Source organism: Pelobates fuscus, chromosome 12 (assembly GCF_036172605.1).
Source record: "Pelobates fuscus isolate aPelFus1 chromosome 12, aPelFus1.pri, whole genome shotgun sequence".
NCBI lineage: Eukaryota > Metazoa > Chordata > Amphibia > Anura > Pelobatidae > Pelobates > Pelobates fuscus.
The window spans coordinates 124908739-124926608 of NC_086328.1; the positions used below are offsets into that span (position 1 = coordinate 124908739).

A 17870-nucleotide genomic window follows, 5' to 3' on the forward strand; every position below is an offset into this window, starting at 1 on the left:
CTGTTTGTGCTGTTCTTAATTTGTTATTTATATTGCGTAATAACCAAGAGCTTAGCATTTCTGAGTTAAGTCCATAAAATGGATTATTAAAGACATTTTTTCATAAAGTCAGATGTGCCCAGGTTTGTGGACTAACAATGAGATGGTAATGTGTTTCTGTAAACGGTTCTAGCAACAATACATACAATTTTGTGCAATTCAGACAAAGCCGTCTGGAAGGAGAATTAATCAGTCTGCATACACTATTTAATCACAGCCTGTCTTTGTCTATCTCCTGTTCTGACCTGCCTACTCATTGCACATCACTGTGATATGCGTTGTCACTTTATGAATAAGAATACGTTCAGTGAATCCCAAAAATATGCCTGTCTTATTAATCTACCTCGCAACGCGCTTGTTTCTTGCATTTGTTGAGGTTTTGGTAATTGCCTCTACAAGAGTCGGGGGTTAACTTTTCAGCCCACAAGAGTTGACAGCACCAAGAAAAAGAGAGAGGTATCTCCTGTAAAGGTTAGTGTTTGCTGATGTGGTGGTGGGACCTTGTGGGGAAGTCAGTGGAGCTTCATGCCAAGTCCATGCCAGGTGGAAAGAGATTGTTCTCCATAGTAATTGCTCTCCAAACCCGAAGACTCTGGGCAAACACAGGCAATATTCAAGGTATGATAATTATGAATGGTGCAGAATGGTCTATATGTGATAACACATGGAACATCCAGAAAATATTTAGTAAATAGATGGAGGAACTTTAATAAACTGGTAACGTAACAGTTACGTCTGCGCTTTCTAAGTTGGTTCCAAGTACAGAAGGAATCCTACTAGCAAGGTATAGGCCAAACTCGTATAAAGAGAGCTGGCAGAGATGGGAATATTACAACTCTCTGAGCGTATGGGTTTTACGCAAACATTTCCAAGTGATGAACTCTAATTCTTAGACAAAAAACGGGGGGAAGGAATAACACCCCAGATATACCCAACCGCTGATTAACAACCAATGTCAGGGATACCAGAAATCAAAAATACTACTACTAATAATACCAATAAACTAGCCAGGTCATAGCCAAATCAGAACCAGGAACTGTGAACTACAGGGCAGCAAAAACAATGAACCAACAATGGAAAAAAAACAAAACCATCAGCTGGCATAAAGTGGACATTGACGCAATGGGACACTTTGACATGACAGTGTAACTCTATTCACAAATGTATACGTTTTCAGAACACTCATCGGTGGCACAAAAAATCCAGAGTACCAGATCTTCACAGCATTTCTATGAAGGGGCCAGGCATGCAATCAAGTAAGTAAAAGTAGTGTTTTAATCCACCTTTTTTTTTTTTCTTTTTTTTTTTAACTGTCTGAATAGAATGATGCCAGACCCAGGGGTAAAAGCCTTTTTAGCTTTCTTTATCGGTCTTTCTAAATGTACCACTCTCCTCTTCATGTATCTTATACCATCCTTGCTGATCTGTAGCTTTCCTGTTTAATCAATAGCCTCTCGATTTCATCAGAACTCCTGGTACCCAGCCTTTTCTATTATCAGACCCCACGCATTTCCAGTCAATCCGTACACTTTGTTTAAGAGCGGAGGCCAATTTGGAGTGAGCCAGCCACCACAAGAAATACTTGTGAAACCAAGCCTCCCTCTGGGATGGGACTTACTATATTTATCCTGATCCCATCATTTCCAGGAAAACATGGTGGCTTAATATCGTTTATATTTATTCTGGTGCAAACCACCATCAACGCATTTAATTCTATCCTGAACACGGCAGCAGTTAATTCTATCCTATAGAGTGGAACCCAGAGCTGTCCAATCTATTCTTGGAAGCAGCAATATAATATTTCATATATTTATCCTTCAAGAAGTAATGTGTTCTTCTCCCAATTGTTTTCTGTTTCTTCTGTTCTATAGAAAAGGCTGGCAAGTGAGACACAGGAGAGGTCTTGGGCCACTGAAAGAAGAAAATGACTCTTCAAGGAGGTGAAGAGTTCACACCCTAGGAAGCCATGATGGGGTCGGGCATTTGATTAGACTTCCAGCTGTTGGCAAACTCCAACTCCCATGAACGTTCTCAGGCCAGGAACCTAGCAGCTAAGCACCCCTGTAATAGGGTTTTATTTTGTTAAATTGAGGTACGTGTTTCGTCTACCCGTGAACTGCAAAATTTACGTCAATGTAACCAACTTAGAATATTGGCTTTTCTGTACAGTTGAAGATGATCGTAACTTTGTTATCCGGTTTCATAGTTCACTGTTTAGTATACAAAGACAGTCATTTTGTTTTAAGAAGTTGTATATTCAAACGAATGATCGAGCTGTCAAAAAAATATCACATTTTGTAAATGTTAGCAATTTATTTTACTTTTCCCTGATTAAGCTAGTGCAATTCACTGTTTAAGTAATAAATCCCTAGCTAATTCTCGTGAAGCACAAAGAATCTTCCCCTTGGGTGTCTCCGATTGGAAGCACACAGAATTTTAATTTAGATATTTTTTTCAATGAGTCCCTGAAGTTTCTATATCATTACTGCAAATATTCCCAGTCTTCTGAAGTATTATGTAAACGTATGATGAATCACCACCTGATGAAGGGACCTGTGACATGAGAAATTATCTTTTATATGCAGGTATTCCTGGTAACGCAGGAGGTGAAAAGTAAAAATTTAAAGGAAAACTCCATACACCATAACCACCACAGCATGTTTTTATGGTGCTTGAAGCGTTCCTTCCTTTAAAAAAAAAAAAACAACATTTTTTTCAATTCATGTAGTTACTCTTTGCATCATCAGTACATTAGAAAAGCAGATTTAACACCTAAAATGTAATTCTTTTTTAAAAATAAGTTTTGAAAGTTGTCGTGGATGAAAGACCAATCAGCTATGTGAAATCATGTACCGTAAACTCTATAAATACTGTAAACTAAAACTCTCTTACATGTACAGCGCTACCGAATTTGCTGGCGCTATATAAATAATAAAAGAATAATATTAATGTTGAATCTCTTTACACATTATACTTTGATACTAGGTGGAGTTGTATAGAACTGCACACAGTCATGCTTTCCGATTGCTTTTACTAAGATTACTTTTAAAAAGTCCATACAAACCACTGAAACATGAATTCTACAATATTTTAATCACACAGTCACCCAGCTTGTATATTTATTTGCATACTGTACATATACATAAAGCATCTTTTAACAAGAAGTTTTGAAAGAAGCCTTGTTGCCCTCTATTGATCTCCTATTGCCATTAATACATTTGCTGCAGTGGGACCAGAAACTCAGGGATTGTCAGCCCTTCTGGCTGCCTGTTAAGGGGTTAAACAGAGGCTCTCCAAATTGTTCTAGCTCCCTGTGGAGTTGAAGCTTACACTATAACATGCTCCAGAGTTTTATAGCAAATGTCCCCTAGCTAGGATGCCAAATCCACTTATTTGCTTGGGTAGAGTGTTGAGTCCAAATTTGGCACAGCTGGATGATCTGAAATGGCTAGTATACCCCCTCAGGGTTCACCCCTCCTTCACCTCCTCCCCTCTTTTTTTTTTCTTCACTTTAGGGGGAGGGTCAGAGCTGGGTAGAGTTTGGGAAAACTCCCTGCTATATTGTCAGCTGAGCAGATAATTGAAGGGTTTCTGTCTGACTAGCTGAAACTAGTTAGAGGAACACAAAGGATTGGGAGATAACAGGCTACAAGCAGCAACTGCTCTTGTAGTGCCAACTCAACTCTCCAAGTAACTCTGTCCTGCTTTATACCCAGCTAGAGAAGAGTAGGAGATAAGGAGACGGTGGGAAAACAATCAACAAGTAAGGTAAGAAAGTCCAATTTCTTGGGTACCAAGGGAAATACCTGGCACATGTGGAACTGAGATGATCAAACCTGCCAGGACTTTATCTCTGGAGACACCAAAGAGATCAGACTCACTGTATCCAAATCCCTTGATGAGCAGTTATTAAGGTGGTTCTTTAACAAATTGGATCAGATTGTAACTGAAACATTGTATCACTTCTATTCCTTGTGCTGGAATTTATTTAACAAAGTGCCCCTTTTCTGGAGAGCCTTACCATGGACATATTATTGATCTAAATGGTGGGATTGTATGTTTAATCCAACTGGAACAATGGGGGTACTGTTGTCTCCAGACTGTGTGAACTATTTTCCTTGAAAAATACATTTTTTAAAAGTGTGTAAGATCCCACAGGGCACATTTTTTTTTAAATGTTCAATAAGGGGGTGATAAAGTGAGGGTCGTTAAATGTCAGGGTTTTGAAAAATCACACCAACCCAAGGGTCTTGACCTGCAATTTACTACATGAAAAACCAGCCCCCTAATAATTTGCTGATCAGTTTACAGTTGTTGTGGGAGGTCAACTATCTGATGGAGAGGTCTCTGTAGACATGGAATGGGGGTTATTGGAAGGGCCATCAAGGTGATGGGACGAAGAGTTGGATAGGAGAGGGAGGTCCAGCATGATTCAGAAATATTCTGAAAGAAAAGTTAGCACTATACATCCAAAAGAACCTGGGAAGCGCTAGTGTTGATTGATGCTGGTATTACATAATCCCCTTGTTTGTAGCATTAAATTTCATCTTTTTGTCCAAGTGCCACTAGAATCTTTGGGCCAAGTACTCTAAATGTTACCCTTTCATTCATCACGTACTCCTAATACCAACATGTACTCTGTGGAATGAAACTGCTACATAACTTTACTTTAGAAACATCTGTAGGATCTGAGAATTCTGATTAATCTTAGATTCTCAATATTCAGCCATCTCAGCAAGGTAGTGATTTCTTGAAAATCAAAGTTGTGCTATATGTATCCCTAATAATTAAACTTTAATTGAAGGTCCATTGGATTGATTGCTGTTCCTTAAGAACATCTACTTTTTTTTTCTTCATTTTTAAAACCTAATACAAGTGTATTGAATGGAAGGCAATGAGATAGATTACATCAAGTCAAAGTTACATTTGTGTTAGGGTCCATGTTGACATCAATAAGAACTTTCTCAGGAGGTCAATTTGGGGAGCTGATATTTTTTTGTGTGCATGATTTGGGGTGAACTTGAGTTGAGGCAGCTGTCAATGCAATTTGTTTTATGTTTGAGGGGATCTGAGGGGCTGGGAGACCTGAAGGATTTAAAACTGGAGTTGGGTGCAGGATGGTGTTAGTATGTGCCGAAGGTAGTGGTTATTAGTTTTCAAATTTGAATGATCTCATCTTGCATTGTTGCCAACTAGGGGTTTACTGAATAAACCCAAAATTGGCTCACAACCCTTTCTCTCCAGTTCCTGTGATTTTTTTTGCAAATCAGCATCTTTGTTTCCAACTGGTATCGGATCACAACTCCCATTAGTCACCTTTACTCTCAGACAACAAGAAGACTGTTTGTCTGATCTAATAGATTTTCCACTTTGGATTCTTCGAGATTTTTTTGCCAGTGATGTAGTGAAATCCCTCCTGTAAGAGGTGATTTAACATAAATTGATTTAAAGCGATTTCAATGTGAATTTAACATTATTGTCCAAAACAGATGAATTGGGGAAATCGTTTTAGCTTGGCCAATTTTGGTCTCAAAACTTTAATTTTGAATTCCCAACAAATCACACTTTAGTGATTAACCCTAACAGCATGTCTTATTGAGTGACTGGCTTGCCCCAAACATGTGTTAGCAATGACTACCAGCCAAATAATATCGAATGATTGCCATTTCCAACAAGGAGGTTCAAGAAACACGTACCTTCAATAATTGTATTTTTTTTCTGTTCCTAACCCTCTCCCATCTACAGCTGTTCTACTTCTCTGTATTTTGCTCAATCTCCTTCACTCCATTAGACTCCATTAAACGCTCTCACGGGGCTATTTAAATATTTATACAGCTTTTAATATACTTTATTTGACCAACAGCCAAAGCTCTCGACCTGCTGAATGCCTAACTGCAGAGATTATTTTCTTTCTTTCCCCCCCCCCTCTTTTTAAACAAAACAATCCAGTAAAAGTTAATTGGCCAATTAATATGTAATCCTGAATTTAGAGATGTTAACGTGACCTAAAATTGAAGTTTTGATCCCAAGTGTGTCTGCTAAATCCGCAGAAGTTGTGGCTCTCAGCCAAAAATAACAGTAATTTTCTAAGTTTTTAAACAATTAGAGATTTGTTCGTTTCTTAATTATTGTGAAAACAAAACATTACCTCACATCCCCGGCACCACAATTGTGGGTTGTTTCAAAAGTCAATTCTTTCTGTCTTTTTTAGTTTGGGGTTGACCTTTAACCTCTGATGTATAGACGCCTTGAGCAACACAGCCTCCTCAGACACTTAAAGTTAACACACAGGGGAGTCGTTTAATTTATTGGTAAAACCGTATTGTAAAAAACGTTTCATTTATTTCTTTTACATTTTATTGATGACTTTCAAGAATGGCAGAAAATGCGTACTGGTGATGCTAATAAGTCCTTCTGCGAATCACGCAGAAACTCAAAGTCTAAACACCACACGAAATGATCAAATACGGCAAAATAACCGAGCTCTGACTATAGCTGAGGTGGAACAATTAGTCAAATCAAACATTTATACTCAATTGGGTTGCTCCAGCCACCAGGACAACTTCAATGATTTGAAGTGGTCACGGTGGTTGGAGATAGTAAGTGCAGCGGATCAGCTTGAAACAATGCCCATTCTGAGATATTTGTAATTGTGTATAGGGGGGGGGGGGGGGAGTTAGTTGCACCCCTGGCAAATGTGACATTGGCTCCCCAGAACTCTGCTGCATTATGTCAATTCTGTGCATGAATTAGGTCTGCTCTCAGTGCGCACTGACAACAGACTTAGAAATCTGTCCCTTGCAAAAAGAATGTCTGCAAGGGAAACATGTGTTCCCCTTCCACCCTCCATGTGGGCGTTCCCTCCCGCCTTCCTCCGTCACACATTTGTTTTCATGGTGTCCCAACTTCCTTCCACTTCCTCTGTTCCTTCATTGGCCTGGAGCGGGTGTACGCATTCTGAGCCGGTAAAATGGTCCACGTTTCTCATAGAGAAGCCTGTGATTGGACCGCGCACCGCCCCAGTGACATCAGGAGGGGGCGTGGAAGAGCAGGCCCGGGAGCTTTGCTGGACTTCAGGCACTTCAGTGCCCAATAAGGCATATTACACCAGAAAGGTCGCCATTCTCAAAAGGATTAGAGTAACCCTTTACATTTTTCACTAAGGGTTTCAATTTTAGACAAATGTAGGGAAATCAGAGAAATATTAAAACTCACATTTTTCACTTAGTTTTCAATCTGTCTGTTTTATTGACAAATTGTCTGTTTCTTCTGTAATTTCCAATTTGGCAATGGACCAAGAGGGGCACAGCCACGAAACCCTCAATTGCAGTAAATTGATAATTTACTCCAAACAGACTCTGAGTATAGCAGAGTTGCAGAATATTCACTTTGAAGAAGTTAATCTGGATCTCTTACAATTCACACTTGTGCAAAGCAGTGAAAATCCTGCTCATTGTTTTGTATTAAGCAAAGGTATTTACTGTTTGCACATATTTACCGTAGTTAGGATATTACAATATTGAATTAAACACTGAAATCACCTGCAACTTATGTTAACCTTTTTTTCCAATGAGATGCTCTGCTTTCGTTTAAATGTAGAAAATCACATCAAAATCTAGATCAGTCTAGTCACAGTCAACGGCAGTCTGCTGACTGACAGGTGCAAAAGGCGGAGCTTAAAACAATGATTTGACGGAAGCCAAGTAGGATGTTCTCCATTCCAGGATAGATATATCATCACAAACATATTTGTTAACCGTATGGAATGTGTCAACAAGATTTTTTTTAAATTCTGGGAAGTGAACAAACATTGCCAGTGAGATACCACAACCACAGTCAAAGGCTGTCGATAGTTGCACCACTTTGTATATAATGCTTTGCTGAAACCGTGCAGGAACTCTAAACCATCTCAAGCAGGTATACTGTCAAGAACTGTGGAAAATTGTGAAAAACAATATTGAAAACGTACAGTTCAGTTTGCAGAATTAAGACGTCACACAGAAAACACAACACAAACATTCTGCGATATTTAAACCAATAATTGCTGGAGGGTAAACTACTCCCACTTTTATCATATCATACACATACATCCTCTGCCACCAGCCATTCACTGTAACCTTTATATTGTACTATAATATATTAAAATCTATTCATTTTGTGTGTGGTTTTTTTTTTTTGGGTGTGCCTATAGTCAATCTGCCCCAGGGGCACCGGGAATAGAAAGCCATTCATAACCTGAAGCAAGCCTTTCTCACGCCATTCTTAACTGAATTAATAAAACACGTTGCAGTTTATATGAAGTGAGCAGATTCACGTCTTTTAGTAACCCCGATTTCAGTCCAACATTCCACGTAGAATGTATGGTCACATGTAGCATACGTCCCATCCTTACCACTTCCAGAATAATAACAGATCATTATTAGAATTTCCAATGAAAAGGCCGTCCCAGGTCAGATCCATTGTTTGTGGGTCCGACCCATAATGGGCGCGATGCGTATTGTTTTTGCACAGTTACCCTCTATACTAGAACTAGCCTTGCCCTGGCTCTCTCACCATATGGAAGAGGCTCGAATGAAGTTTGAAGGTTGAATAGATTAAAAGTAGGATGATAGAGCAATAGTTTTTGATGGCTTTCAGGTAACGTGCTCAATGGTCAATGTGGCACCGTCTCGTTTCTTTGCTCTGTGTGCCTTAGAGATTGTCTTCTTCCTGTGTGTGTATATATGTTTCCAGAATGCAACACATTTTAGTGCATGTGGAACTTCTGTTTATTGAAAGCTACTCCTAATTATTATTATTATTAGGAATAATTATATTCCTAATATGTTGTCTGCCGTTGGTGTGTTCTGTATATCAGACTGTCTTTCATTTGGATACATGGCCTCCTATTATGTTGCGATGGTCTTTGTCTGGTTGTTTTTGTTACCAGTTAATATATTGCTTTTCACTGCAGGAATTAGTGTCTGTTAAAACCTATAAATCCAGGTCAGGGACCTCGATGTGAATCTCCCCTTAGGGGGCAGCACCATGCTGAGTCCTGTGGCTGGAATGTGCCTGGGGCCCGTAGTCGATCTCTGTATCAGGGGGCAGACAGATGTGCAGAAGATTCACAGTGCAACTCATAACATTCCAATATGTATACGCTGTTCTGCATTCTTAATTGGGAAATAGTTCTAGTGATCAGAGACCATCTTAGGGAATCAAAGAGCATTCAAGCAGACTGGTGTTAATATTGCCCCATAACATCAGCTGGCAGCACCTTTCTCTATAATGGAATGGGCTGGGTGGAATCCTAAAACCTTTATCTTTTTGATTTGCTTTTAATGATCTTACTTCCAAATAATTTTGTAAATAGGTTTCCATAAGGCGGTGAAGGGCAGCGATAAAATGCAGCCTCTGGGTTTATTATAGAAGGGGGTATTTAGAGGTGAAAAAAGCCCTGCTGTACTAGTGAGCTTACAATCTATGAGGGTTTGAGGAAGGCAGATATGTCATCAGGCAATGTGCTCACGTATACATACTGCTCTAACCTGCTTATTGGTTGTATAGCATGGTTTGTTTGGCATGGTAATGGTAACAGCACAGATGGCATGGTTGGGTAATATGCTTTATGTAGGGGTGATATAAGGGTAGTAAGAATAGTGAAGTTAATGGGAATGGAATCTTGGGGTAGACGTTCTTTGTTTTGTAGGTTTTATAATCGTAGAGGAGGAGGTGTAGATGGTAAACATTTATTACTGTTTGAAGAGGACATTGGGTGAGATTTGGAGTGGGGGGTAGTGCCTGTGAATGGGGTGGAATGCCCTTTGTCAGGGAGATTTGATGGTAGTAACAGTGGAGTAGAGGGTATCATTTCTCTGCACAGGACGGTCTTTTGAAAAGGGGCTTATTTTGAGATTCTTTTGGATTGTTTCAGGAATCCATAGCAGCAGAACCAGCAGGGGTCTTCCAGTGTTTGGAGCAGGGGGCTCCAATGCTGGCAACAATCCTTTATGGATATATTGTCCGAGGATACTGCAGAGTTATATTTCTATCACACCCCTTGTTACTTAGCATCTCATGGACTTTTTTGGTTTTGGGAGCTTAATTAAAGTGAGGAATTCTTGTTTATTTTTTATTTATTTTTTTTATAAATCTGTTTTATTATTATATAGTTCAGTAATGAATAACCGCTTGCACTTAGTCAAGGGTGGTTTTTGTTTGTTTGTTTTTTATGTTTTTGCAAGCAGCCCCCCACAGAGTAATTAATGGCTAAGTGCTACAGGGAATCCTTTGGATTCTAAGATTCTGGACCAGGCTCCTAGGACCTACTCTTAAACTTGGTCTATCTATCCCTGTTTTACTACATATCGTAGAATACGCTAATCACTGTGATGTGTTCTGCAAAATGTCTTGGCGAGGTGTAAATAAAGGCTAATATCAATTTTAAAAGATGAGAGGCAGATTTTGCATTGTTAAAATAATTAATATCAATTAACAAACCATGTGTTTTAGCTAACGAGGTGATGAAGGATGATTCTAGCTGTGAGTTTTGTGGGGTTTTGTATCAGTCATGCAGTTTGTTCTCTGAAATCTGTTTGTTTTTATAATCACTTTTTATTTTGTCCTATTTGCGTTTCTGTGTTAATAGTGTTGTTGTTGTTTTCTCACAGGATGGAATTGCGAGCTTTTTGTGTCATTGTGTTGGTTGCCTTCCTTGCTGTGAGTTCCCAGGCAGCCAAAACCAAGAAAGGTGATATACTTCCCCTAATTTGTGTGCCCTCCATGCCTCTCTCTTTGTCCTTCCTTTTGCTGTTGTGATTACTTGTCGGCCTCATTCTCTGACTCCCACATTTGCAGTTTTATTCATCGTTCTTTTTCATCTCTCATTTGTCTGGTCCTATTCATTGCATATTACCTGGATTTTTTTTTTTTATTAGTAGTATGTTGATGAGAATTTAAAAAAAAAATGGCAAATCCAAATTTGGCAGAATATACAGGTCAATTGTCAATTTTCTCCCCTTGCTCCCATTCTCCTGTCTGCTTTGGCCACTGGTTCTCTTTCTGTCCAAAACTTCCAGTTGGTCTGTTCTCTATCTCTTCATACGCTTTTGATATCATGTCTGTCTTGTCTGCTGCAGTGTTTCCTCTGACCCACCAATTTCACCATGTCCCATCCCCGCCCTGTTGTATGCCTCATCTTTCATTATCCCAAGTTCGATGTCCACTCCCCACCACTGCCTTTGATGACCCATTTGTATTTTATTCACTCACCATGTCCTTCCTTGCAACAGATAAGGGCAAAAAGGCTGCATCGGACTGCGCAGAGTGGAAGTGGGGAAGTTGTGTCCCTAATAACAAAGACTGCGGCATTGGAACTCGGGATGGGACATGCAAAGAGGAGACTCGTAAACTTAAGTGCAAGATTCCATGCAACTGGAAGAAAGCATTTGGAGGTAAATATGTGCAGTCTGCAGTTTAAAAAATAAAAACTCAATACATATATTTGGGGTACAGAATGACAAATTGATTTTACAGTGCTAGAATCAGATAATAGGCTGTTCTAAGACTACAATTTGAATCTTGATGGCAGAAGAGAGAGAATGGCCAGGAAGGAATTGAGAGCTAGTGTTGCCAATCCATCTAGTGTAATAATGCCAATCGGTCTGACTACAAAGCACAATGTTGGAGCAATGTTTCAAAAGAGAACAAGACAAGTTCCACTTTTAGATCTTTACTACCGAATTGCTCCTTGCTGTAACCATCAGAGTTTTCAAGTGAACTCCATTTACAAATAACCTTGGTAATTAACAAAGTTAAAGCGTTACTCCAACCCCGTGACCATGTCTGTTTTAAGAAGTGGTCCTAGTGGTAGGAATCTGTGTGTGCAGCTTGTCTGCATGTCTGCATGAAGCTCTATGAGAAGTATTGATTGAACCATGGACGAGCTTCACCCGGCGCTGGACCGCCGAGACGAGCTTCACCCGGCGCTGGACCGGCGAGTCGAGCTTCACCCGGTGCTGGACCGCCGAGTCGAGCTTCACCCGGCGCTGGACCGCCGAGTCGAGCTTCACCCGGCGCTGGACCGCCGAGTCGAGCTTCACCCGGCGCTGGACCGCCGAGTCGAGCTTCACCCGGCGCTGGACCGCCGAGTCGAGCTTCACCCGGCGCTGGACCGCCGAGTCGAGCTTCACCCGGCGCTGGACCGCCGAGTCGAGCTTACCCCGGCCCTGGACTGCCGAGTTGAGCTTACCCCGGCACTGGACCGCCGAGTCGAGATGCACCTGGTGCTTGACCGGCGCAACAAGCTTAGTCGTGCTTCACCTGGGGCTGGACCTGCGAGTCGAGCTTCACCTGGGGCTGGACCTGCGAGTCGAGCTTCATCTGGCACTGGATTGCCAACGAGAGCTTCACCTGGCGCTGGACCGGCGAGTTGAGCTTCACCTGGCGCTGGACCGGCGAGTTGAGCTTCACCTGGGGCTGGACCTGCGAGACGAGCTTCACCTGGGGCTGGACCTGCGAGTCGAGCTTCACCTGGGGCTGGACCTGCGAGTCGAGCTTCACCTGGGGCTGGAGCGGCGAGTCGAGCTTCACCTGGGGCTGGAGCGGCGAGTCGAGCTTCACCTGGGGCTGGAGCGGCGAGTCGAGCTTCACCTGGGGCTGGAGCGGCGAGTCGAGCTTCACATGGCGCTTGACCAGCGAGTCGAGCTTCACCTGCCGCTGGACCGGCGAGTTGAGCTTCATCTGGCACTGGATTGCCAAGGAGAGCTTCACCTGGCACTGGATTGCCAAGGAGAGCTTCACCTGGGGCTGGAGCGGCGAGTCGAGCTTCACCTGGGGCTGGACCGGCGAGTCGAGCTTCACCTGGGGCTGGACCGGCGAGTCGAGCTTCACCTGGGGCTGGACCGGAGAGTCGAGCTTCACCTGGCGCTGGACCAGCGAGTCGAGCTTCACCTGGCGCTGGACCAGCGAGTCGAGCTTCACCTGGCGCTGGACCAGCGAGTCGAGCTTCACCTGGCGCTGTATTGCTGAGGAGAGTTTCACCCGATGCTGGAACACGAGGCGAGCTTCACCTGGAGCTGGACCAGCGAGGCGAGCTTCACCTGGAGCTTCACCTGGCGCTGGATCAGTGAGGCGAGCTTTATATGCCGCTGGATACTCCTTCTATTACAGGGATTTTATTATTTGTTTTAATTAAATGCAGTGACCAAGTAGGACATTATAACTATATGCCTTCTGGGTTCTTCCACATAGAGCTTTGTCATTTTATGTATTCAAACATATTGCTTATGAAAACATGGTTTAAACAAACATGTTCCTAATCTTGAAGGTTTTTATGGTCTTCTCACATATATAAAGGCAGACAATATTACTGCCCTCCTGACAAACACACGGTGCTGAACGGAAGATGTATGGATATCGAGCCAGAGTAGCCCAGTCAGGCTTTCTCCCGCCCGGTTGAAGAGTAGATTTTCTAACCCTCTGTTATTCATTGTGTTATTCCACAGCTGACTGCAAGTACAAGTTTGAGAGCTGGGGAGAATGCAACACCGAAACTGGGGTGAAAATCCGGACTGGAATCCTGAAGAAGGCTATGTACAACGCTGAATGCCAGCAAACCGTGGAGGCCAGCAAGCCCTGTGCATCTAAAACAAAGTCTAAATCCAAAGGTGAGAACCTAATGTTGGTATTCCTTTACACAAGTACATAGAATATACAGGTACATACACGTATGTAGGGAATATTGTACCCTTTTATATAGGTGTATACGTACACGTACACGTACATAGGGATAGTGTGTCCATGTATAAATATATACAGATACATAGGGATAGTGTCCATGTGTAGATATATACAGATACATAGGGCTAGTGTGTCCATGTGTAGGTATATACAGATACATAGGGCTAGTGTGTCCATGTGTAGGTATATACAGATACATAGGGCTAGTGTGTCCATGTGTAGGTATATACAGATACATAGGGCTAGTGTGTCCATGTGTAGGTATATACAGATACATAGGGATAGTGTGTCCATGTGTAGGTATATTCAGATACATAGGGCTAGTGTGTCCATGTGTAGATATATACAGATACATAGGGCTAGTGTGTCCATGTGTAGGTATATACAGATACATAGGGCTAGTGTGTCCATGTGTAAGTATATACAGATACATAGGGCTAGTGTGTCCATGTGTAGGTATATACAGATACATAGGGCTAGTGTGTCCATGTGTAGGTATATACAGATACATAGGGCTAGTGTGTCCATGTGTAGGTATATACAGATACATAGGGCTAGTGTGTCCATGTGTAGGTATATACAGATACATAGGGCTAGTGTGTCCATGTGTAGGTATATACAGATACATAGGGCTAGTGTGTCCATGTGTAAGTATATACAGATACATAGAGCTAGTGTGTCCATGTGTAGGTATATACAGATACATAGGGCTAGTGTGTCCATGTGTAGGTATATACAGATACATAGGGCTAGTGTGTCCATGTGTAGGTATATACAGATACATAGGGCTAGTGTGTCCATGTGTAGGTATATACAGATACATAGGGCTAGTGTGTCCATGTGTAGGTATATACAGATACATAGGGATAGTTTGTCCATGTGTAAGTATATACAGATACATAGGGATAGTGTGTCCATGTGTAGGTATATATAGATACATAGGGATAGTGTGTCCATGTGTAGGTATATACAGATACATAGGGCTAGTGTGTCCATGTGTAGGTATATACAGATACATAGGGATAGTTTGTCCATGTGTAGGTATATATAGATACATAGGGATAGTGTGTCCATGTGTAGGTATATACAGATACATAGGGCTAGTGTGTCCATGTGTAGGTATATACAGATACATAGGGATAGTTTGTTCATGTGTAGGTATATACAGATACATAGGGATAGTTTGTTCATGTGTAGGTATATATAGATACATAGGGATAGTTTGTTCATGTGTAGGTATATACAGGTATATGAACTGACTCTCTCCTTGTAAAGAGGAATGTGACATTACTATGTTGGAGGCAGCGTGTCCTCGTATAGGTGTATACCAGTTGATGTATACAGACATGTTGAGATATATTGTCATTCACACCACTTTAATGAACTCAAAGTTATTTACTATCCAGAGAGCTGCTTCCTATGAACTCGTGGGGTTTTCGATTTATTCCAGTTAGATAAAAACAGCCTGCAGCCCCAACCAGTGATAGAAAATGAGAATCCCTGGTGTGAAATGTATCTACGAGGGTTTTGCTGACCTTATGTAGAGCTACATGGTCTTCCTTCCCAGTGAATATTAAAAGGGGTATTCACAAATGTTCGAATTGTCAGAAAGTCAAAGTAAATTTAGCTAAACTGAAAACATTGTTGGTATTTTTTTATTTTGGCCTATAATGAGAAGTTTAATTTGAATTCAAAATTCCCTCTTGATAGGAACACTCTGGTTACGATTGGGATGAAGTTATGATGCCAGGAGGTCCCCAGCACTGGCATACCGTTAGGGATTGAACCATTCATGAAGTCCAGTATCTAGCACTCAATCACTCTGCCCCTGTCCTTCCACTGCTCATATTATTGAAAGAGGAAACCTCGGACAGGGACGACGCTGATTGACTTGGTCTTAAAGTGTCACCACCCCTGTACGAGGCTCCCCTTCTTCTAGAATTTGAAGAGCCGTAGGACAGGGGGCAGATTGATCGCGTGCTGGATATTGGAATATGGGGTTAATCGGTTCCTGAATGGTTCAACCCCTAAAGCTAAGCCGGCATCAGGGATTTCATGGACATTAAGTTGTTATGGTGCCCAGAGTGTTCATTTAATGAATAACTCTTGTAAACATGATAGAAGATCACTCTCAGATCACCAAACATATAGCGATAGGAAATCAAGACACAAGTAAAACTCTTTATTTTGTAATTCCGTGACAAAGTGACAAACTTTTGGTGACCGCAAAAAGAGGTCTGTTTTGTAGAGTCAGCCAAAAAGGAGCCATTTAATAGCTCTCTCATGGCAATTCAATTTTTAGTTCCATGGAGCTATATCGAAGAAGTGCTAATAATTCTGTTCATCTTTTCAGGCAAGAAGGGTAAAGGGAAGGAGTAAAAGGTGACTTTGGCGCCCCCTGGAAGATGTCATGAGACCTGCACTCTCCCTGCAAGAGTGATGGAATCACTGTCTCCCCTTTACAACCTCTCCAATGTGCACTCTCGCCTGTCCTGTGTCTCTCATCTCCTCCCAATTCCTGACCCTCCTCAAACTTATATTTTTAATCACTAATGATTTCTATTGTTTTTTTTATGTTTTTGTTTGTTTTTTATTTTTTGAGAAAAATAAATAAATAAAAGGAATCTTAGAAAAAAAGCAAGTGCCCCCCACTTTTGATCCAGCTTAAAAAAAAAAAAAAAAAAACTGTGCTGCCCTAAACCTTTTGTAACTTCAGCCTACTGCTGTTTACAGGTACTTCCCAGTCTGTCTGCTTTTCTATCCGCTTTGTATCATGTATGCTCATCCCTTTAATAGCTGCTGTCCGCCTTATCTCTATTCACCCCCACAACATGTAAAAACGTCATACTTAATGTGGCTTCTCGTTTCTCTACTTTTAGAAAGATTCCTTTTTGGGTTTGCATTTTTTTTTTAAATAAATGTACAGTTTTGAATTTGTAGTGTAGTGTTTTTTTTCATCTTTCTGAACTATACCTTTTTGATGTTCAAATAAGCGATGCGTGCCGGTGATGTCGGTCCTCAAATGGATCAATGGAGCAATTAAATAAAAATATACATTGAGGAATCGTGCAGAGAATTATTAATTTTGCATAATAAAAGTCCCCAGTATTAAAAAGCAGTGAATTCGGATAGTGTGATCGTCCCAGAATTTGCTTCCAGTGTAAGACAGTTGAATATCTCCCTCCCCCATGCTGATTACGATTCCATGTATCTACAACTTTCAATTAAAATGTCTTCTTTGGTTTTACTCCAATATTTATTTTAACAATAAAAAAAAAAATGTAATTCTCCTTTCCATTTCAGTTGAGTACCTGAACAAAACCAAAAAGTCCATTGAGTACTGCACACCAGTTGCAAGCACAAAAGTACGTTGGAGCCTTTTAGAGGGTGGTCTGCCATCCACCAGATATAGTATAAACGTTGAATACCACTGCTATCACAATGTAGGGTGAAGGTAGACGTATTTTATTGACATTCAAAGGACAAAAAGATACAAATGTATATTTTTGTCCTTGGATCTTCAGTAAAATACCTCTACATTCACCCTACATTGTGACAACAGTGAACTTCAACGTTTATACCTGAACAAAACCGTTTTAGGAGATACAGATATTTGTCTATTTTACATACATACCCCTGCAGTTTATTGCACGAGCAGTTAGCCCATTACTCTCCAAATTAACTCCGTCCCCCCAGTTCAAGGTGGGTGGCATGTCTTGATGAGATCACACCCCATCATTTCCAGCCTTGTCCATCTCAAATATTGGTGGTAAGCTTTAGTGTATCTCTGTATCTCTAGGAGAGCAGAGGGATTCTTAGGGAGCAGAGGGGATGCAGCACGTTTTATGGAGGGCCCTTAGTAAAAGTCTTTTTATGGATGAAAAACCCAGAGTTATTCTAGAGAGATTGAGTTGTTCCCTGGTTTGATTGTGAAAATCTGGTCATTGTAACCGGGTCGTGTACCATCTCTCATCCGTTTCACAAAACGTCACACTTGTACAAGAGATTTCTTTATTTTAGTCAGGTTTCATTGTAGGGATAACATAACCTGCAGCAAAAAGAAGACTGATCACATAGGACACCTGACCACATTCATTGGGGGAGATTTA

At 41.1% G+C, this 17870-nt stretch overlaps 1 protein-coding gene across 1 annotated transcript; it reads left to right on the plus strand.

Annotated features, from left to right (window-relative positions):
• Positions 1 to 3602: 3602 nt before the first annotated feature.
• Positions 3603 to 16694, plus strand: MDK (midkine). The gene is made up of 5 exons (XM_063438363.1): positions 3603 to 3807; positions 10692 to 10771; positions 11313 to 11474; positions 13527 to 13688; positions 16115 to 16694. The coding sequence occupies exons 2-5, from the start codon at positions 10693 to 10695 to the stop codon at positions 16138 to 16140; spliced, it is 429 nt and encodes a 142-aa protein (XP_063294433.1). The 5' UTR covers positions 3603 to 3807; position 10692; the 3' UTR covers positions 16141 to 16694.
• Positions 16695 to 17870: the final 1176 nt, after the last annotated feature.